General features: G+C 40.5%; 1 protein-coding gene across 1 annotated transcript; it reads right to left on the bottom strand.

Moving 5' to 3' along the window:
* Positions 1-6,436: 6,436 nt before the first annotated feature.
* Nr0b1 (nuclear receptor subfamily 0 group B member 1) lies at positions 6,437-10,624 on the bottom strand. The gene is made up of 2 exons (XM_021153665.1): positions 9,431-10,624; positions 6,437-7,030 (listed from the first exon to the last, which is right to left on the bottom strand). Exons 1-2 carry the CDS (start codon positions 10,602-10,604, stop codon positions 6,786-6,788), a joined length of 1,419 nt encoding a protein of 472 aa, XP_021009324.1. The 5' UTR covers positions 10,605-10,624; the 3' UTR covers positions 6,437-6,785.
* Positions 10,625-23,946: the final 13,322 nt, after the last annotated feature.

Raw genomic sequence — 23,946 nt, 5'->3', positions numbered from 1 at the left:
TGCTATAATCCACAGACTCAGAGAAGCAAAACAAGAAGGAAGGCTTGAATCTTAACAAGGGAGCATGCTTGAATCTCATTTAGAAGGGGGAATAAAATAGTCATAGAAGGAAGAAGGAGAGAGGGACCTAGGTGGGAGTGGAGATGGGAAGGGGAATGGGGGGGGAGAGATCAATGTATAGGGAGATCCAGGAAAAGAGGGCCCAGAGAGTGAACAGAAATCTGTGGCTTGTGGGGGTCAGGTGGGGGAGGGCAGTGACTTGATGTACCAAGGTTCGGCAATACCCTGGGGGTTACCCCCTTATTAGAGGAGAAGAGGAGGGCTATATGAATGAAGAACTGGGAGGATGGGGGGCTTCGATCTTGATGTAAAGTGAATAAATAAATTAATGGAAAAATATGAAAGAGAAGAGAGGAGTCAAATTGAACATAGATGAAGGAAGATTGAAGTTGTCACACATGTTATTAAAAATAACTATAGCTATATCAAAGACTCAGTATTTATCAAAATATTAATTAAAGCACATTTGTAACTGAATATTAAAAGATTTGACTGCAAGTTCCTTCTGAGGCACCGAGAAAATAATACTCTAATTAAGGGTGGAGGTCATGATGTAGTAATTAATAAAGTTTACATAATATTTTATTATTGATAATAGATTTTTATACATCCTGACAACAGTCTCCCCCCCAACTCCTCTTATCTCTCACCCACTTCCCCCTCCCCCAGATCCACTACTCTTCCATTTCCTTTCCAAAAAGAGCAGACCTCCAAGAAACAAACACTACCAAAAAAGACACAGTAAATCTAGGCACATTGCTGCATATGAATCCAGGCTGTACACAGAAAGCCAATAGGAAGAAAAGAGTTCCAAGAGCAGGCAAAAGAGTTAGTGACAGCCCTCACTCTCACTGTTAGGAGTCCCATAAAAACACCAAGCTACTAATATGTATAGAAAAAATATTCTCTCTCTCCCTCTCCCTTGTCCTCCCTCTCTCCCTCTCTCCTGCCTTCTCTCCCTCCCTTCTTCCCCCTCCTTCCCCCCGACCCCCACTGTGTGTGTGTGTGTGTGTGTGTGTGTGTGTCTGTGCATGTGAGTGCAGTGACCATAGAAGAGGCATGATAATCATCCGCCCTGGAACCAGAGGTAAAGCAGTTGTCTCCAGTTTACAGGATCCTTAATCTGTCAACAAATTTTAAAGTGATTGGTGCCTACAAGTTTGACATTAATCACATAAGAATTGTTCTGCTCCTTTACCCTTTTCTTCTTGATGTCAGAAACATCATAGCTATTAAAAAAAAAAAGGAAGCAAGATGTTGAAGTAAGAATAGAATGACAGAAACCCCCTTGGTTAAAAACATTTGCATTTATTCTGGAGTACTGGAGTTTGGGTATCAGAGCTCACATCCATGATTTAAAACCTGTTTAACTCTAACTTCAGGAGATCTGACAGTCTCCCTGTTCTGTGGATACTTGCACATGTGTGCGTGGGAACACACACACATAAACAAACACACACACAAACTGGATATGGCTGGAATAATTAGATTTATAAACTGTCATACTGAGAAAAATAGCTATTAACTTTCATAGGTTCTAAATCAAGTCTGTGCACTTCCTTAGTAAGAAAATGATAAATAGAAGACAGAGTTTGAGACTGAGTGAAATGAAATGGGAAAAATAATATTAATTCTAACTATTTTTTCAATTGAACTATGATCTTTCCCCTTCAATTATAAATGCAAGTTATATAATACACTTGTCCTGATAATACATGACCTTGGCTGACATCTGGGAACTTCTACTTCAGATGTTCTCTTCTTTCCTAACTCATAGAAGTGATTCACCATGTCCAGACTATACACAGGGAGGTTTAGACTGAGCATCTGTTTGTTTTCTGTCTATTTGGAACTTAGATACATGATAGATGTTGAGTACCAATGTGATCAGCCTCAATAAACACATCTAAACTCAGAATCTCAAAAGATTTCACTGGACAAAACCATCACTTGCAGGTTGATTCATTTTTGTTGCCAGGGGAAGATTTCATTCTGTGTGACCCTGCATACACAGGAGAATAAAGCAAGATGCCTGCTGATGAATTCATCCACATTCTGCCTATCTTGCCCTGATACGATCCTGTCACATATTGTCACATCTCTGTAATAAATCTTAGCTCTGAGTACAAACCCACATGGAGTGCTGAAAACAGCCTAATGTAGAGGTAATCATGGGGATGACCATACAGATGGCAATAATGGGGCTTCCTAGAATGATCCGTTTTCTCTGAAATACAACCCCCATGTCATTTGGGGACTGACAACGGTGTAGAGAATGCTGAAAGCCTAGGATGTGAGCAGTAATATGAAACAGCAGCAGAACTCGTACCTGTGACCAGATGTACAATTTCCTTATGCAGTTCTGTGTGCTCTCAATATTATTCAAGAAAGGGAATTGTCATTCGCAGCTTTGTATTTCTGACTATTACATCTGGATGGTTGATATAAAATGATGTATGCTTATAATTTCCTGAAAGTTGCATGGGATTTTTCATTTGGAGAAAGCTGCAAAAAGGATACATGAGAAAAGTATGATGTTGCTCGCCTTTACTCAAGTAAAGTACTTGAGTAAAGTACTTCAGTACTTGAGTAAAGTACTCCAGTACTCAACTAAATAGAGACTAGTCATACCTTGAAGGAACAGAGCCAAGTATACTGGATACCTCATATTTGATAATTTCATGTGTCTGGTTTGCCACTGAATCGACTTCATGTGGAAGGTTTTGAACTTTAGAAGTTCATATCTTGTACAGAGAAAGTCTGTGTTCAATAGTTTCATCAGTTTTTTAATGGTCTTTGAAAAGGACAAAACCAAAACCAGATAACTTTTAATATCCACCATCAACTCATTGCTTGTGTATGTTCTGCCTTTAGAAATTGCACATTATTTTATTCACGTACTGATTCACTTCACTTAACACTATAGAGGCTCATTTATGTAGTGCAAACCACATAGTTACCACAGAACCATGCTAAATCAAAAGGAAGTCCAGTCTAGGAAGAGGCTTCTCCATTTTGATCTCCTTAATTTTTGAAACTGGACTTTATTCTGCAGCTCAGACTGACCTGGAAGTCACTCTGTTGTCCAGAGTGGCCTCAAATCTGTCATTTCCCACAGCCTCCCATGTTTTAGGATTATAAGTCACCACTCCCCAGATAGACTCTCCTTTACTTATAACACTAAATAACATTTTAGTATGTGTTTCCAAACTGTATCCACTTATTAAACAGAGGTCCCTTGCTTTGTCCCATCTGTAGCTAGGCTTTATAACTATACTTGGTATTTCGTATGTTGGGGCAACACAAAAAATTAGAACCAACATCAGGAAGAGGTACATTATTGAAGCTTTTGTATGTACCATGATTCAAAAAGGTTTGACTTGTTTGTTTCTTTTTAGCAATATGCTTTTGTGAAATCAGATATCTTATGCTCACAAGCTAAGGGTTTTCTGCCCTGATGTGCATAGTTTTACATGAGTAAAATTAGACAATATAAACTAATAGGGTAGATGGTGCTTAGGACTGGTCACTTGACTGTCTTTTCCTATATTGTCTAGTGTATACTGATGCTGAATAAAAATCCCTAGTTGTTTGGAACACTCATCTGAATCCTAACGTTGTCTGTTATCGACTAGTTCAATTTTACCACAGAACCATGCTAAATCAAAAGGAAGTCCAGTCTTCATTGAAATAATGGAATCTTCTAACTGTTGTCACCAGTTAAAGGCATCATACTAACAAAGTGTTACAGATGTTGGAATGTCTGGTGGACTCTGAATTTCTCACTTAAACCAACTGCTTTCCTATCTTACTATTCCTGCTGAAAGCTGCAGTTTCAGACAAGGAGTGTGACACCTCTGCCCACTAGATGTGCTATATAATACAGTTACATTGAAATGTTATTTGGTGAAAAATTCTTCTGTCACTCTTCAATGCAGTCCTTCCAAATGAAAAGACAGGGTGGGAAAAAACCCTAAAACACTTAAGAAAAGCTGTGAAGTTGGGAGTATTGAATAGGTCATTGATTTTGTAACAAGAAAAGAGAAAAGGATAGGTCCGAGGTAGGCAATAGGAAGGAGTTGATCAGTAATGACTTTTAAACTAATTCTGGAAGTTTTCCCCTCTGCTAGGAGAACACGTGCCAAGCTACCTTTCTTTGCAAGCTGTGATCCACATGAATGAACCCTTAGAGATTGTGGGTTTTATGTGACGTTTTGTGTCATTTTCTCAGCCTTGGAAGGTGGTCAGGTCACCTGCTACTTATTGGCCAGAAATGAGAGTGGTCAGGTAAAGAAAAGTTTCAGAAAGAAACAAGGAATAAGGCATTGGCCGCCTTAGATGGAACTTTAAACTAAAGTTGATGAGACTCACTTCATTTGCTAACTGTGCCTCTTAAGGTGCGTGGGCTCAATGTTACAGGTTGTTCCCATTGTATCAAAGGGGTAGAATACACAAAAGAGAGTGAACCCAGTCACCTTGGATTCTGTTCGTTGAAGGGCCTGCTTAAAAGGTGGGCTCTTAGCTAACAGCACAGAACTTTGATTTAGGAAGGATTCTCACTAAGGGTGACTCAGTGCCTAAATAATTTTGGCAAATATGGTGGTTCACAGTGACCACTTTTCCTTCTCTATGTTTGGAATTTTTATGTATGCAAGGTAGAGGAAGCCTATATAGCTAACCACAAGTCTCTTGTGAGACTATCTATGCCGGGGCCTAGCAAACACAGAAGTGGATGCTCACAGTCAGCTATTGGATGGATCACAGGGCCCCCAATGGAGGAGCTAGAGAAAGTACCCAAAGAGCTAAAGGGATCTGCAACCCTATAGGTGGAACAACATTATGAACTAACCAGTACCCCAGAGCTCTTGACACTAGCTGCATATGTATCAAAAGATGGCCTAGTCGGCCATCACTGGAAAGAGAGGTCCATTGGACTTGCAAACTTTATATGCCCCAGTACAGGGGAACGCCAGGGCCAAAAAATGGGAGTGGGTGGGGGGAGGGTATGGGGGACTTTTGGGATAGCATTGGAAATGTAAATGAGGAAAATACCTATTAAAAATATTTAAAAAAAATTAAAATAACTCCCTTTCTGAATTTTTTAGGGTTTCTCTGGGAAGAAGCATTAAAATATAGCAAAAATGCTGATGAGTTTTGATTTTTGGGAAAAGAATGTATCCTGTGTGAAGCTTCATGGTAGGGAGGGAGCAAAGGGGTGTCTTCTTGTGAATTTTTCCACAGTCTGCATATGCCCCTCTTCCCTTATAACCAAGTTGTATGTTCTTACTATCATTTTAATAATCTTTATCCCTGAAAATAACTATGTGCTGAGATATTTTCTTACCACATTAGAAATGTATAGATACTGAAATTACACTAACAGCTGCTTTAAAATTAAGTCAGATAGTCCACCTACTACCAATTTCTTATCTAATGTGCTGATATAAGTACATGTATTGTATACCACACGTAAAATACTATTGTATTTAAATGTTAATATTGTTCCTGGGGAGAATTGATTTTCTTTGAAATTCTAAGTATTTCATTTGGCACATAGCTCTGAGTGGCTGACCCTGATAAGTTGCAAATAAGATTCACCAGGCTTCTCAGGAGATCTTCACATAAAGATGTTTAAAACTCCGTTGAGCTGGACACAGTGGCATGGACCTATTTCAGCTCATGGGAGGATTAGCACGAATAATTTTATGAGTTGGAGATCAACCTGGGCTACATATTGAATTCAGGCAAGCCTTAGCTACAGAGTAACACCCTGGCTCAATCTAAAAAGTCCCCTTGAAATTAATTATTACATTGATCCAGAGTAACTGATTACTACTAAATAGGCAATGTGTTTCTTCTAAGTGAATGGACCTGGATAGCTTTGAATTTTATCTCACAATAATAAGAAATCTTTTTCTGAATTGTATTTAAAGGGGCTGCAGGAAGTAACTCACATGTCAGGATTGTTTAATTTGACAGTTACCCAAACAGTGTACCTAAAAGGTGAGACATAGCAAGGATTTTATGGTTATATTGAACTTTCTGAAATGATAATGCCCCCTTACATTATGTGGATTTATGATGGAACTTTAGTTCAAATTCATAATTGTATACAGAAAAATTCTAAATTCAAACTCTGGAAATATTTTTTCACTCTTAGAACATAGATTGTTTTTTTGAGTTCCAGGCAGGAACAAAGACAATCTTTTATACTGTTAATGGAAGCAGTGAAGCCAGGCAAAATAACTTTTTTTTTTAATCACTGACATACTGTAGCATTAAATTCCATGAAATTACTTATGACTATATCTTCAGTTATTTTAACTAGATTTGAAATTATTTGAAGCTGTAAACTCCAAGAAAACTCTCCAGTCTGTTTAATGGTTAGTACCTTAAATTTTATTAAAAGTTAATATTATAAATTTTATTTGGCGGGGTTAATGGAAAGAGATGTTATTTTTATGAAATTAGCTTGTTAGCCTAGTACCACACTCTTAAAGATATACAGAAATAGTGATTTGTTTGCAAATGCTTTCCTTCACAAGAAGCCAGTATGGAGCAGGGGGGTTTTTACATTGTAACTAAAGTATTTCTTCAATTGAATACAAATATACTATGCATGTAAAAATACAAGAAAGTTTGGTTTCACAAATTGTAGCACTCTTCTGCCTACAGCTACCACTTTCTCCATCTATAGTAAAATGCACTTGAGTGGACATATGCCTTCACAGCTTTGCACAGAGCATTTCCAGCATCATATCATCCATGCTGACTGCACCAATGATGGGCCTGAAAAAGAGTTCAGTGACGACATCGCTATTGATGAATCTCAGCAGGAAAAGGGCACTATTCAGTTCAGCGGATCTGATCTGGTACTCTCTCTGCATCATCCGGATGTGCTCAGTAAGGATCTGCTGGGTTCTCCACTGAAGACCCTCAATGTATTTCACGCACTGCAGGCCAGGCAGGTCTGAAAGGAGAAAACTTTATTTTAAAACAGCTCACCACAGGATCTTTATGGGTTTAGACCAAACTCTTTTTTTTTTTTTTTTTTTTTTAGTCCCATCCCGATTAAAAAGAACTCTAGCTTCTTGATTAAAAGGGTTTTCTGGGGCCTAAAATAATGGACTGAAATAAGTTCTAAGTTTTCAGAAGCAACACTTCTAAGGATGAAAGGATGTGGGCACACACACTGGAGACACTAGAGTGTGCACAAACACTGGCACACTTAATTTCATGTCAATAGAATATAATTGATGCATCACAGCTCCAGGTCATGTTCTGTGAAAATATAAAGATATTGATGTTATTTCAAGAGAAATATACCTGTGAGAATTATATCATTTGATAATAAGTTTTGCCATATTACAATTATATTGCCATTCTTTCCCACAATTACACGGACTGTCCAGTCATTAGACTGTACTCTTTATAGCCATAAACTGTGACTCGTGTGCTATTATTCTAGAGGTCCACAGTGACTTCAGTGCTAAGGTTTAGTACTATGATATTGTCTGTACCATAATTTCCAGATTGTAGGAAGTTCTAAAAATTATGATTCTAATGAATGTTCCAAAGGGTTCTTTGGGAGAAAAATACTGGCAGAAGAGTCTTTTTTTCCTTCCTTCCTGTCTGTTTGTCTGTCTGTCTGTCTTTAAAAAAAAAAAACAAAACATGCTCTTAATAGCATTCAAGGGTTAAAAGACAAAGAAAACCATCACAGAGTAAAAGATGACTCAAAAGCAACTTCCAAGCAGATTTGTTTAAATGATGATATACGTTTTCTTACTTCCTTTACAAAATTTAAGGAGAGTATTTTAAAATCATGTTAAAAAATAATAGTGGTGAAAAATAATGGTGATAGAAAATAAGCATTCCTACTATAGACCAATTTCAAATTATAAAGGAAAGAACAAAATAAAGCAACACTTCTTATCTTGATTATAATCCTGATTAAGACAGCATCAGCATCCTGCACTCTATTTATATCCTGGTAGTCAAGTTTGGATATCTATTTCATTGTATGTATTGGCACTCTCTCTAGGTCTACATATAGATGGTTCTTTGTGTAAGCTGTCTTGTGAGATATGCTTTATTTTTCATACCACAGCCCCTGGCCCTTTCCTTAAGGTACCTATGTTCCTCCTCCATTAAAAATTCTTTTTAAGATACAAAACTAAGAGGTACCCTTATGGCATTCTCATTCATACTGTTTTGATTGGCCCTCATTTCCAACTCCTACTCACATCTCCCTGCCCCTTCCCCCTACTTATACCCTTCTACCCTCACAAAATGTCCCTTCAGTGTAAAGGCAGAAAAGGGGGCTCCAGTTTACATATCCCCTTACCTTTTCTTATGCCCTTATGGTAAAAACCTATTTACATGTATATATATATATATATATATATATATATATATATATATATATATAATTTAAAACGCTGTGTATCTTTGCCCTGTATAAGGCTTTAGATATAAAGACAAAAGAATGGGAAAAGGTAATCAAGAAAGAGAGGCCACGAGTTTTACAGACCTTGCATTGTACACACATGTGGGTGCATTACTATTTAAAAACATGCAATTTGGTGGGATAAACTCCTTTTGAGAGAGAACTCTGGAAAAGAATAGAGGAAGAATAAAGAGGGAGGGGACAAAGGGGGAGGGATGTTGGGGGGCGGACAAAGGATGTGAAACAGGGTCAAGGCAAGTGGCAAACTACTGGAAATACAGAGTAATAAAGGCTGAGACCTTGGTCTCAACTTTGAATCGCAACAGAGCAGGATTAATAGCATTGGCTGAAAGAGAAACTGTTTCTCAGATGACCTCAAAAATCACCTGAGCCACTTGTCTATGCAGACTTGCAGAATCTGGGCTGGGTTGAGCTAATGACTCCCGAGGGGAGGAGCTTGGGAAAGCATAATACACACCCCACCCCGCAGCACCCAACAGGAGCTCCTTTTTAGTGGAAAACTTGGAAAATAGGGATGTAAGAAGAGCTGTGTGAAATGAGCAAAAACTTTTTAAAAGTTATGTCACTGGATTGAAAGGATAGCTAAAGAAGGAAGAGTCAGCCATGTCCTATGAAGACAGAAACTTGTGTAGCAGCAGATAATAGAGAGCCAAGTAAAAAGCTTACTGGTCCGTCCGCGCCCCCCCGCCCCCCCCCCACCATCACCACCAATCCAGTGCCAAGTTTCTGGCAGAAGCTCACCCATTTGACCACTTGACAGGGTATTCCTGATGTGTGCAGCAGCTTTGCAGAGTCAGTCACAGTTAGGTGGGCTCCAAACCCCCTACTAAAAACTCATAAATGTCTGTGGTGGTGCTTTTCTGACCTGAAGAGACAGTGCACAAGGTTGACAACGCTTACCTGGGTTAAAGAGCACGGTCCCCTTCAGATAGGCATACTCTTTGGTGTCAATGTTCAGACTCCAGCACTTGAAAAAGAAACTCTTGATGGCCTGGACCGCAGCAGCTGGGAGCAAGTGCCCAGCCTCCGCGGACACCATCTGTGGCTGCTCTGTGGCCTGGGGCTCTGCAGGCTCTGGACCTTCGGTCTCCTGCCGCCTGGTGGTAAGCATCTCCTGCGTCGTGTTGGTCTCCGGGATCTCCATCATCTCGAAGTGCAGGTGATCTTGGGCCAACTCAAGCATGAGTAGGGGCGCCCAACAGCTCCGCACCAGCACCAGCTGCTGATCTAGGGGCAGGATCTGGAAGCAGGGCAAGTACTTGACAAAGCGCAGGGTCTTCAACAGGCCAGCCGATGCTGCCTCGCACACCACCTGTGGATCCTTGAGTGTGATCAGACGCTGCACACCAGGTGAGGCGTCCCACCAGGGAGCCCTTGGCTGCTCTTGCGGGGTCGCTGGTGTTTGATCTGCGCTCACGGGCGTGCCAGAGGCAACGCTGATCTGCTGGGGCTGCTCTTCACCGCACACATAGCTGCGGTACAGGAACGCCATGGCCTGTGTGCTCTGCAGCCCCTCTGGGCCACCCACACTCTGGGTACAGTAGGACAGCTGCCACCACTCGCCTCTGCGCTGTGCCTCAGGTGCTTCCCGAGACACGTGCGTTTGCTGAGCGCTAGTGAGCAAGCTGTATAAGATGCTGCCCTGCCTCGGGTGCTCTTCTCCGCAGAAGCAGCAGCGGTACAGGAGCGAGGGGGCCTGGCCAGCCGGCAGCTCCTCTCTGCCCACCAGGGGCTCTGCGCTGCCGCAGGCGCAGCCCCAGCAAGGTGCTCCGAATCGTGCCCTCGGCGCCTGGGTCGCCACACTTGGCTGCCTGGCGTTGGTGAGCATAGAGTAGAGGATGCCACCCTGGCGCGGGTGGTTCTCCCCACAAAAGCAGCATCGGTACAAGAGGGACATGGCTTGCCCGCCGGACAGTCCCTCCCCACCCAGGACGGGCTGAGCACCGCAGGCGCAACCCCAGCACTGAGCCCCCAAGCGCACCTCTCGCTCTTCCTGAGACGCGTGCTTCTGCTTCGCGCTCATCAGTAGATTGTAGAGGATGCTGCCCTGCCACGGGTGGTCCTCACCCGCCATGGCCTGAGGCTCCTGTAGCTCGTTCTGCCCAGTGGCCGCCGCTTGGGACTTATTTATACTGAATGCGCACGCAAGCGCGTCCGCCTCCTCCTCTTGGACAAGGGCGCAGAGGGGGACGCGCCTTTGTGCTTGAATGTGTGCGGCCATGACCTCGAAAGCTCAAAGGGGCAAACACTCCCTAGAAGCTGGAAATTCAAGGGAGAGTCTCAGCACTGGAACTAGCATACCACATACCACCTTTCCTTCTTCACTCCACCCCTCCTGCCTCTACCTGGGGAAGAGGAGAGCTAGCAGTGAACCCCAGGCAGCGAGTTAGGGCTCTGTTCCAACTCTTGCCATTGGACTCTGACCTCTAACTTATTTCCTTTATTGGGGAAAGAAATGCTTAAATGGCAAAAAAGTCCATTTCTATGACATCTTTATTAACTTTTGTAGAATGATCACAGTGTTTATAAGTTGCGTTTTGTATAATGTTTGGAGAGTGAGTTCTCATTTTCTAAGGTGTTGAAAAGTGTAGACCCCAGACCTGGAGGCAGAAATAAATGCCTTTTTTTCAGTGCTAGCCAAGTGTGAGTTTTAACGGAATTCACACCCAGGCTGCACATACGCACCTTATATTTAAAAAACATTGGTGGGAGCTGGTAATAATAAATCTTTAGTTTAATTTGATCATTCACCTACTGTGTCCTAGATGCTGTATCAAGGAGCTGGGGGCTGCAAACAGCATGTACTTGTAGCTGACTTCTGGGAACAGACTAATCACAAGATTGTTACCGTGAGAACTTCTCATACTCTTGTAGAAGCAGGACACTGATAACTCTCCCTGTTCCCAACCATCATAAGATACTAACGAATACAAGAATCAGAAAGCCTAATTGCTGGCATTCGTCACCGATGCCTGGACAAGAGACCAGGGGGCTCTCTCTCGTCAACTATATGACTTTTGTACAGCTAGCCAATTCTTACACCCACTAGCCTCATAACTTTAAGAGTGCAAGCCTTTGCTCTTACAGAACAGGGAAGGGGAAGCAGAACACAGGAATTGATATGCTCGCTCTCTCTCTCTCTCTCTCTCTCTCTCTCTCTCTCTCTCCTTCCCTTACTTCTTCCCTCCCTCCTTCCCCGTCTCTCTCATTCTCCCTCTTCCTCTGTCTCCCCTTTTCCAATTCTGTAGGAGCTACTGAAATGTAAGAAAATTGGGCACACCCTCAATTTAAAATTTTTTTTCTTATTTTCACAATTTCATATTTACTCTTTATTTACAATTTATTCCTGATAGTGTCCCTTCTACTTCCATAGGGGTTTTAAAATTATTTATTTGTTTCTTTTTATTTTGTTTAATGTAGGTCTTGTTTGGGTAGCCATAGCTGTTATGTGTTCAAGATTGCAATGGTTGTGTTATGTCCAGAAGACAGTTTCATACCATACTTCCCCCACTTCCCCTTTGCCATCTCTTCTATAATGCACCCTAGGTTTTAGAAGATTGATATAGATATCCCCTGTAGGGCAGAGTACTTAACAGTTAATTTGTATTCTGCCTGTGCTGGCCTCTATGGCACAGAAGTTTAATTCCTTACCGTGGCATCAGATGAATGCCATTTAAATCCTGGTTCTGTTATTCTGCAGTTCCATGGCCTTGGGAAACGTGTTTCTTATTGTTGCTATAAAAAATTACAAATGTAGTGGTTTATGACAACACAAATAATATAAATTTATTATATGACAGTTTAAGAAGCCAGAAATCCAACTTGAATTTTGCCAGACTAAAATTAGAGTATCATTCCTGTCAGGTAGTTCTAAGGAAGCATCTATTTCCTTGCCTGTTCTGGCTTCTAGAAACTACCTGCATTCCTTGGCTCTTCCACACATTAGTCTAACTTTTGTCTCCATCTCCTTCTCTAATTTTAAACACAGGTCTGGGAATGTGTTAGATTCTAGATAGTCTAGAATGATATCAACATCTCAAAATTCCAACTCTAATTACATCTGCAAAACCTTTTTGCTCCATAAATAAATCTACAACTTCTTATGACTAGGACCTGCACTTCTGTGAGGGCACATTCTTCAACCATAGGAAAGTTATTTAATGTGTTTATTCCTCATCTCTCTCTCTCTCTCTCTCTCTCTCTCTCTCTCTCTCTCTCTCTCTCTCTCTCTCTCTCTCTCTCTCTCTCTTCTTTGGTATGGAAAAAGAAGTGAACAGTAGTTTCTGGGATGTAGTTCTTAAACACAAGTTAATTTGTTAAAATAGAAGAATATTAAACACCATTAGTTTTGGTTTTAGGACAAGGGATCAATTGAGGACCAAGAAGTAATACTGAAAAGCACTATAATAAAGCTATCTCTCTTGCTGAAACTCGCCCCCATTCTCTGCTCAAGCATATGTCCTACTTATTCTCTTATGTCTGTTTCTAGGTTCAGACTCCTCGATGGCTCGTATGATCTACAAGAAGAATTCATATAGAAAGTGTTATCTCATTGTCCATCCCATTATTTGTTCTTTTGAATATTCATCTACTACATATATTAAGTTTGCTATCGTTGCTTGACAATCTTTCTTCTTAACCCACCTAGCCATCTAGCTGAAAAACAGCCTACCCAAGTCCTGCACCTTAAGGTCATATTGGTAGTTGTAATTCTATCTTCTTCTCAGCCCCTGATGATACTTAACTAGTTATATGATAGTTATTGTCTTCCCTAATCTGTATCAAAGTCTCTTAGGTTCAAGAAATCTATCATGTTGTCCCTACCCATTGGCTCAGTGTTCCACACACAGTAGATCCTCAAAAGCTATATTTATTGAGCAACTGTACCTTTGGAAAGAAAGGAAAGGATCATCATCTGAGAACATAGAGAGCAACGATTCCTACACAGTTATTGTGGTGCTGACTCTTGAGGGAGGCCAGCTTAGCAAGCTTTGTTAGAATCAGAGCTCTGTGTACAAAGATTGCTCCAATCCCTACAACAAAGCAATGGGAGAACTGGGTTAACATTAAAAGATTTGACCTTAAATTTGAGCTCATTTGTTCTAAAGATATAATAGGTACCAAAGTGTTTTTATTATTATTATCATTATCATTATTATATTAATTAGGGTCATGATCTTCTTGTGACAATTTTATTAATGCAATTAATATATATTACTTTATGTATTCCCATATTACACTCCTTTGCCGTCCTCTCCTCTCAATTCCATATAAGAAAGTGTGGGCAGTCATCATGGTTTGTTGCATCTGACCTGAGGATGTCACTTCCGTCCTTTTTCTCCTGAGAACAATATGACTTCCTTTTTCTGTTGTGAAATGGGGATTGATTTCTATAACTAGACATTAATATGTACTCCCTCTTATAAGCTTTTAAAGGATTGTTATGTCTTCCTCTCATACAAGGACGTATAGAAATGTTTGCTGGACTCTTTCTTACTTACAAATGGAAGTATGGTAACTTCATGGGTAATCATTTTATTATTTCTGATGACCTAGCATTTAACAGAACATCGCAGTAAATACAGTGTTGCAAACTAGATTCTTTTCATTTGTTTTGTTTTGATAAAAGCTCACAGGCTGGCCTCAAATAGCTGCATACTAAAGGACGACCTTGAACTTCTGATCTTCCTGACTCTACCTTTTGAATATTTGTATTACAGGCATGCATGACCAACCACAGCAGGGGCCTATATATCCCAGGGGCCTCTGGAATGATAAAACAGCTCTCTAACAATTATGTTACATTCTTAGCTATAGACTAATTTTAATAAATATGTGTACTTTTATTGAACACACAAGGATTTCCCTAAAATCCTTTTATTCCATGTATGTTTTTAAATATCATAGAAACATAACTCTTTTGTTTTACTTTAATCATTCATGACTGTCATGTATTTGGTTCCTTTGCCTTTGGAGGGAGTATCGACAATTGACCCATGAGGGCTGTGCCGCGAGAGAAATGTGAGTTTGTAATGTGCTCCTTGTTCCTGTTTTTCTTCACAGGAGCCAACTCTTCTCATTTCTTCCATTTTCCCTTGAAGTTGTGATCTGGTCTTTTATTTGCAACTCTGAAGGACTTTGTGAGCTCTCTGGATTGACTGTTTCTAAAGAGAGATTGCCTGTTTGTCCTTCAGAAATATTCATCCTTGAAAATGCTACGAGAAAACTGACTTTATATTTCCACTTTCCATGTCTTCTCCTGGAGAAATGGCCCCTGGGAAGCAAAATCATCCAAATACAGCAGTGTTTGCCAGCCTGCTGGGTGCTGCAGGGTTAGGAAAGACAGAACCTTCTAGGGGCCGTCACAGACTTTCTCAGTTGATTTGGACCATAATCTCAGACCACTGTGACAGCAAAACAAAAGGACACTTATCAAATTACCTGTCATGTGCTGAGGACAGACCCTAACACTGACTCATTGTCTGGTGACCTTGGCCACTTGGACACCTGCTTTGTAGAATCCATTATCTGTTCCAACTCAAGGTGGGAGGAACACTGTTCTGCCTGCCTGCATACAACCTTCAACTTCAAAGTAATGCAGTTTTTACTAAAGGATGTGGGAGGGAAGTCCAGGTGGGGATAAGATTGGATAAAACTGTAAAACTGACCTTTGCCAGTGAGCTATGTGACCTTAAAAGACAAGGATGATTGGAAACTTGATAGGAACTTTCAATCTGGGCTTACCAGAGTTGGAATCCCATAGACTTCAGCCTTCCAGTAAGCCGATAATCAGGAATATCAGTGGTGTTTTTCTTTTTCGCCAAGGTAACACTGTTTAAACAGGACCAGGGATGAAGAGTTGCTCATTCAACCCCATATTGCCTTACCGATGAGAAGGTAATCGACCATCTTAAGGGTTACAGAGTTGCTGAGCTGGAATTACAAATGTTTTAATCATAGTAATCTTGAAATGTTCTAAAAGCAACTTTCTTAATCAAACAACCTTCAAAGATAACGTTCATCAAGTTGATTTAAATCTTCTCATTTTGAATCCATACTCGGATGCTAGTAAACTGTCTACTTGATAAACTTGACCAACTCATAGTCTTGAAAATTGTTGTCTCATTGATTTTGCTGATTGCCAGGAGACCAATCCAGGCTGATAAGGCTGAATTAAAGAAAGGTTCCTCCATAGGCCCACAGGGTTTCAAATGGTAATTTTAGTGACAGACTCCTGTCCTATACTGAAGCTGTAATTCCTAGGAAATTGCTTTGGTTTCCCCTTTGGCTTTTGCTAGCAACTTACTTTTTACACTCCTCACATCCACACTATTCACAAAAAGGCTTATTAGAAGCACACAGAACGAAGCACTGAGTGAAGAATTTCTTCCATATTTACCTATCTTTTAACTTCATTAAGTTGCTCAGTCTTTATGCCTTTCACCTGATTGTGTAGTGAATACAATTTCACCCTTCAGTGTGGTGAATACCAGTTACCTGTCTTGTTTTCTTTTTATGAGTGATTAAATACATTTTTCACTTGCACTTTACAAAAGTTTCAATGTAGTTATGTTTTTTATTATTATTTTCTATCTTTTAATTAATGTATTTTTATAATCCATAATACATTCCCTGCTCCCCCATTCGCCCTCGAACTGCTCCACATCCCACACCTCCTTCACACCTCCTGTCTCCACGTGGATGCCCCCACACCATCTGACCTTTGAACACCCTGGGGCCTCCAGTCTCTTGAGGGTTAGGTGCATCATCTCTGAATGAACACAAACCCAGCAGTCCTCTACTGTATGTGTGTTAGGGGCCTCGTATCAGGTGGTGTATGCTGTCTGTTTGGTGGTCCAGTGTTTGAGAGATCTTGGGGGTCCAGATTAATGGAGACTGCTGGTCCTCCTACAGGATCACCCTTCTCAGCTTCTTTCACCTTTCCCTAATTCAACAACAGGGGTCAGCTGCTTCTGACCATTGGTTGGGTGCAAATATCTGCATCTGACTGTTTCAGATTCTTGTTGGGTCTTTCAGAAGGCAGTCATGATAGATCCCTTTTTGTGAGCATTCCATAGCCTCAGTAATAGCATCAGGCCTTGGGACATCCCCTTGAGTTGGATCCCACTTTGGGCCTGTCTCTGGACCTGCTTTTCTTCAGGCTCCTCTCCATTTCCATCCAGGTAACTCTTTCATACAAGAACAATTATGGGTCAGAGATATGACAGTGATAGGGTAATCCCTCTCTTGATATCCTGTCTTCCTGCTGGAGGTGGGCTCTGTAAGTTCCCTCTCCCCACTGTAGGGACTTTTCATCTAAGGTCCCGCCCTTTGAGTCCTGAGAGTCTCTCACCTCCCAGGTCTCTGGTGCATTCTGGAGGATTCCCCCCAACGTCCTATTTCCAGGGGATGCCAATTTCAATTCTTTCTGATGGCCCTCAGGGCTTCAGTAATTTTCCCTCACCCAATACCAGATCAGGTTCTCCTCTCCCCCTCCCCTCTTCCCACTTTCCCTCCTAGGTTCCTCCTTCTCTCCCCAATTGGGATTGCTTTCTACTCTCTACCAAGTGGGAGTGAGGTGTCCTCACTTGGGCATTTCAGCTTGTTGACATTTTTGAGTACTGTGGACTGTTGTATATTGGGTATTCTGTACTTTTTTGGCTAATATTCACTTATTAGTGAGTACATACCATGCACATCCTTTTGGGTCTGAGTTACCTCACTCAGAATGATATTTTCTAGTTCCATTCATTTGCCTTCAAAACTCAGGATGTCCTTATTTTTAATAGCTGAGTAGTATTCCATTGTGGAAATGAAACACATTTACTGTATCCATTCTTCGGTTGTGGGACATCTTAGTTGTTTCCAGTTTATGTCTATCACTAATAAGGCCACTATGAACATAGTGGAACACATGCCCCTTTGGCATGGTGGGGCATCTTTTGGGTATATTCCCAAGGGTGGTATAGCTGGGTCTTCAGGTAGAACTATTTCCAATTTTCTGAGGAACCTCCAGATTGATTTTGAGAGTGGTTGTACCAATTTGCAATCCTACCAGCAATGAAGGAGTGTTTTCCTTTCCTTACATCATCTCCAACATATGTTGTCACCTGAGGTTTTGAGCTTAGCCATTCTGACTGGTGTAAGGTGGAATCTCAGGGTCATTTTGATTTGCATTTCTCTGATCACTAAGGACTTTTGATCACTTTGAACATTTCTTCAGGTGCTTCTCAGCCATTTGAGATTCTTCAGTTGTGAATTCTCAGTTTAGTTCTACACCCCATTTTTCTATTGTATTGTTTAGATTTTTGGTGATTAACTTCTTGAGTTCTTTATATATTTTGGATTATTAGCCCTCTATCAAATGTTGGGTTAGTGAAGATTTTTCCCCCAATCAGTACGTTGCCGATTAATCTTATTGACTATGTCCTTTGTCTTACAGAAGCTTTCCAGTTTCATGAAGTCCCATTTATCAATTCTTGATCTCAGAGCATGAGGTATTGGAGTTCTGTTTAGGAAATTTCCCCCTGTGCCAATGAATTCAAGGCTCTTTCCCACTTTCTCGTCTATCAGATTCAGTGTATCTGGTTTTATGTTGAGGTCCTTGATCCACTTGAACTTGAGCTTTGGACAAGGTGACAAAGTCTATTTTCATTCTTCAACATACAGACAGCCAGTTAGACCAGCACCACTTATTGAAGATGCTTTCCTTTTTCCATTGTATATTTTTCATGTCTTTGTAAAAGATTAAGTGACTTTAAGAGTGTGGTTTTATTTCTGGGTCTTCAATTCTATTCCATTTATCAGCATGTCTGTTTCTGTACCTAACCATGCAGTTTTTAATCACTATTGCTCTATAGTAAAGCTTGAGGTCAGGGATGGTGATTCCCCCAGTTGTTCTTTTATTGTTAAGAATTGTTTTCACTATTCTAGGTTGTTTGCCTTTCCAGATGAATTTGAGAATTGCTCCTTCGATGTCTTTGAAGAATTGTGTTGGGATTTTGATGGGGATTGCATTGAATCTATAGACAGCCTTTGGCAGGATGGCCATTTTTACTATGTTTATTCTGCCAATCCATCAGCATGGGAGATCTCTCCATTTTCTGAAATCTTCTTCAATTTCTTTCTTGAGAGACTATAAGTTACTGTCATATAGGTCTTTCACTTGTTTGGTTAGAGTCATCCTAAGATATTTTATATTATTTGTGGCTATTGGGAAGGGAATTGTTTCCCTACTTTCTTTCTCAGCCTGTTTATCCTTTGTATAAAGGAAGGCTACTGATTTATTTGAGTTAATTTTATATCTGGCAACTTTGATGAAGTTGTTTATCAGCTGGAGAAGTTCTCTGGTAGAATTTTTGGGGGTGCTTATGTATACTATCATATAATCTGCAAATAGTGATACCTTTATTTCTTCTTTACCAATTTGTATCCCCTTGATCTCTTTCTGTTGTCTTATTGTTCTTGTTAACACTTCAAGTACTATACTGAGTAGATATGGGGAGAGTGGGCATCCCTTGTCTTGTCCCTGATTTCAGTGGGATTGCTTCAAGTATGTCTCCATTTAATTTGAAATTGGCTGTTGGTTTGTAGTAAATTGCTTTTATTATGTTTAGGTATGGGTCTTGAATTCCTGATCTCTCCAATACTTTTAACATAAAGGGGTGCTGTATTTTGTTAAATGCTTTTTCTGCATCTAAAGAGATGATCATGTGATTTTTTTCTTTGAGCTTGTTTATATAGAGGATTACATTAATCGATTTTCATATACTAAACCAACCTTGTATCCCTGGGATGAAGCCTACTTGATCATGGTGAAAGATGGTTTTAATGTGTTCTTGGATTCAGTTTGCAAGATTTTTATTATTTTTGCATTGATATTTATAAGTGAGATTAGTCTGAAGTTCTCTCTTTTGGTTGGGTCCTAGTATGGTTTAGGTATCAGAGTAATTGTGGCTTCATATAACGAGTTAGGTAGTGTTCCTTCTGTTTCTATTTTATGGAATAGTTTGAGGAAAATTGGTATCAGATCTTCTTTGAAGGTCTGGTAGAATTCTGCACTAAATCCATCTGGCCCTGGGCTTTTTTTGGTTGGAAGGTTTTTAATGACTTCTTCTATTTCCTTGTGCAATATGAGCCTGGTTAGATAGTTTACCTGCTCTTGACTTAACTTTGGTATGTGGCATCTGTCTAAAAAACCATCCATTTCATCTAGATTTTCCAGTTTTGTTGAGTATAAACTTTAGTAGTAGGATCTGATGAAGTTTTGAATTTCCTCCATTTCTGTTGTTATGTCTTCCTTTTGATTTCTGATTTTATTAATTTGGATACTGCCTCTTGTCCTTTTAGTTAGTTTGGCTGGGGTTTTTTCTATCTTGTTGATTGGCTCAAAGAACAACCTTTTGGTTTTGTTGATTTTTTGCATTGTTTTCTTTGTTTCCATTTGGTTGATTTCAGACCTGAGTTTAACTATTTCCTGCCTTCTGCTCCTCTTGGGTGAGTTTGCTTCTTTTGTTCTAGAGCTCCCAGGTGTGCTGTTAAATTGTTAGTGTAAGATCTCTCCAGTTTCTTTACCAGGGTACTTAGTGCTACGAACTTTCCTCTTAGCACTGCTTTCATTGTGTCCCATGAGTTTGAGTATGATGTGTCAATATTTTCATTAAATTCCAGGAAGTCTTTAATCTCTTTCCTTATTTCTTCCCTGACCAAGTTGTCATTCAGAAGAGAATTGTTCAGTTTCCATGTGTATGTGGGCTTTCTGTAGTTTTGGCTGTTATTGAAGACCAGCCTTAGGCCATGGAGATCTGATAGGATGCATGGTGTTATTTCAGTCTTCTTGTATCTTTTGAGGGTTGTTTTGTGACCAATTATATGGTCGATTTTGGAGAAGGTACAATGAGGTCCTGGCTGCAGTAGATCTCCTGGAAGGCCTTTAGACAACTGCTCTGAGTGCAGTGGGACCTCTATGATGGATCAGGATATAGAATCTTCATGGGAGTGGACCAACTAGAGGTCTGCCCCAGCAGCAAGGACCAGGCAGAAGGGGTGGATGAGATGGAAGGGGAGTTGTATTCGGGAGGGTTGGGGTTTGGTGGGTGATTGGTCCTGAGTCCACCAGGCTCCCAGCAGCAGCTCCAGGACTGGGCGGGGGGGGGGGGCACAGTTTCCTACAAACTGCTCTGAGTGCAGCGGGTTCTCTAGGATGGATTGGGATATGGAGACTTCACGGGAGCAGACCAACTAGGGGTCTTAAATTTATTTTTTTAATTGTTAATTTAGTTACTTTATATCCTGATCATAGCTTTCTTTCCCTCCTTTTCCTTCTCCTCTCCTCTTGCCCCTCCTCTCCTTCTTCTCCCTCCTCCTGCTCCCCTCCCTTCCTCCTATGCCATCCTCCCTTTCCCCTCAGAGAAGTGGAGGACTCCCTTGGAGATCAATCCACTTTGTCATATCAAGTTGCAGTAGGACTGGAGACATCTTGTTCTGAGACTACAAGGCAGCCCAGTTCCTTGAAAGGGATCCAAAGCAGACAGTAGGGTCAGAGACAGCCCCTGCTCCTGCTGTTAGAGATCCCATATAAACACCAAGCTGTACATTTGGTACAAATGTGTAGGGGGTCTAGATCCAGCTCCCTGTTTGGTGGCCCAAGTTCAGTGAGCCCCCATGGCCACAGGTTAGTTGGCTCTGTAGGTCTTCTTGTGTTGTCCATGAACCTTCCAGCTTACACAATTCCATCTCCTACTCTTTCACAAGACTTCCTGAGCTCCCTCTGATGTTTGACTGTGGGTCTCTGTATCTGGTTCTATCAGCTTCTGGATGAAACATCTCTCGAGAGTTATGCTAAGCTCCTGTCTGCAAGCATAGCAGAGTATCATTAATAGTGTCAGGGACTAGCTCTCACCCATGGGATGGCTCTCAAGTTGGACCAGTCATTGGTTGTCCATTCCTTCACTTCCTGATTCCTCTTTATCCCTGCACCTCTTAAAGGAAGGAAAACTTGTAAGTCAAAAGTTTTGTGGCTTGATTGGTATCCCCATCCCTCCACTGGAATTTTTGTCTAGTTATAGGAGGTGACCATATCATGTTCTATATCTCCCATTGCTAAGAGGGATCAATTGTGGGGAAAGTGGCAGGAGAGAGAACTGGAATCAGGGTTGTGGTATCTCTGGGACAAGCTAGAAATCTAGGATGATGTAAACTCCCAGGAGTCTATGAGGGTAACCACAGATACCTGCCTTAACCACACCAATTTTTAGTAAATCAATAAGTAGTATGACAGCAAACACATCTTTGCTTACTCAGCAAAGTTCTTGAACATACAAAATGATGTTTATATCCTTAGGAAATATTAACAGTACTTCAGAAATATGAATTATTAGAGCAAGATTGTGATGCAATTAGCAGCATTAGATTTTCTGAAGTGATATTTCCCAATTATACCAAATTTGTACTTCCAAAGTCCTATTCATATAAAACACAAATGGAATGGAAATGTGCTTGACTTTAGAGGACCACTGCAGTCCATGGTAAGCCATTCCATGCATTCAGCAGGAGTAGTGTCAACAACCTCAATGATTTCTTTGAGCCAGCAACAACATACATGAAGGAGAAGTCAGTAGATAGATGAACTTCTTTGCAGGAAATGAAAATGTTGATACTGAAGAAAATTTAAATTTTCACCTCCAAACTTGTTTTTCTCATAATGGATATGAGTGGGTTATAAAAAAAAAAAAGGAAAAAAAAAAGAAAAGAAAGAAAGAGCCAAAAATATCCCCCAAATAAACTGCCTCAGCAGAAATGGGAACTGTGTTAACTTCCTTGAGAGATGATTTCAGGAACAATGGTTAAGGTCTAGGAAGACGTGAGAGCGGGATGACAGACATCCCAGGAAAAACTTGCGGCCTATCTTCCAGGACTGGCTACCAGGAGATCAATCTAAGCAGGGTAGGGCACAATAGATTGAATTGATACAATATCCACCTTGGCATGACCCTGCTGAGCTTATTCATCTTTGAAAGAACAAGTTACCATTATGCCCTGAGATACTCAGTTTCTTAAGGAAATGAAGCTTGAGGGGAAGAAACAGACAAGACCTTCGCCCCAGGACTGGATAATGATTTCCCTGACTAAGTCATTATTAACTGCTTACCTTTACCAATCATTCTCTTACAAATGAAAAGTACAGCTTACATGTTAAAAAAAAAAGTTTTACCATCTAGCTCCAACTTTGAAAAATTCGAAGTCAGGGAATTTCTCAATACTTTGGCACTATGTACAATTTTTTTGATAAAAAGTTTGACAAATTTCTAGACTTGATTACTCAGATTATGTGCTAAAATTTGGTGCAGGTAACCTGTTCCCCCATTCCAATGTGTGTTATCCTTGACTTACAAGCCATAAAAGCATCAATCTTGTAGTACCTGGCTCTAGCTTTTTATTTCTAGCTCCATCACTTGCTTATTATGCCTTTATCTGATCTCCTTGACAGTCCTTATATTGTAGTCTCTCTCATCACGTGACTCATTCATATTGTCATGAGACATTTGCAACCTTCTTACATATGCTGTCTTGGAACTCCTAGTCAGAAGTACCACCTCCCCGCTCTTTATCCTTGCTGCCTGATTTATTCCTCATTTTCTTGGATGTTATTACTGAGAACACATGTTTCTTGAATTATTTGTTGATTCCTGGACTGGACTGTGGGATTATATGCTCTATGAGAATAAAGACTGAAACGTACAGTTATATTTCTAGGAGTAAAAACTGTTCCTAGAGTATGGACCATGATGACTAGTGTGGCCTGATTCTCCTCTCCTGTCTTTTGTGCATGGCTGAATTCCTTCAAGTTCTTTCAATTCTCTTGTTGACTGAGTAAATCATTATTATTCTATGGATAATTCCATAATTACTCACCTGAACAACTATCAACACTCCTGCTCTTCCTCCATATCTGCCCTTGTCTGCTTTATGAGCAGTGGTCAGTTCTCTGCCAGGTGTAAATTATCATCTATCTCAGCAAGCTTTATAGTTTTGAAAGTGTGTTTTTATTGTATGTTTTCTGTATCGTGTTTTCCTCTTTGCTACTTTATCAGTGTAACTATATCCCTTCCATCTTCAAAGCTACATTCGAATCTCTGCCCCATAGTTATAATGGATTTACCCATTTTTCACCTCAATAGAATCTTGTAAGAAGAAGGACATGCATGTATAATGTTCTACTTTTTGCCTTGAGCCACAAGCTCCTGAACAACAGTTCATCAAACATAAAAACTCATATCTCTGTCTTTCCTTCTACCTCATCTCATTCTCTGTCACTTTGTCTCTTTCTGTCTTTCTGCCTCTCTGTCTCCCTCTCTGTCTCTGTCTCTGTCGTGTCTCTCTCTCTCTCTCTCTCTCTCTCTCTCTCTCTCTCTCTC

The sequence above is a fragment of the Mus caroli genome, chromosome X (genome assembly GCF_900094665.2).
Source record: "Mus caroli chromosome X, CAROLI_EIJ_v1.1, whole genome shotgun sequence".
NCBI lineage: Eukaryota > Metazoa > Chordata > Mammalia > Rodentia > Muridae > Mus > Mus caroli.
The sequence above is the reverse complement of the archived record's forward strand: the minus strand, read 5'-3'. Positions and strand labels throughout refer to the sequence as shown.

Bases quoted from the DNA above. Each gene is read 5' to 3' on its own strand.
- Nr0b1 (XM_021153665.1), bottom strand. From the start codon at position 10,604: ATGGCGGGTGAGGACCACCCGTGGCAGGGCAGCATCCTCTACAATCTA. The intron at 7,031-9,430 runs GTAAGCGTTGTC...TTCTCCTTTCAG, and splicing joins GACCGTGCTCTTTAACCCAG to ACCTGCCTGGCCTGCAGTGC.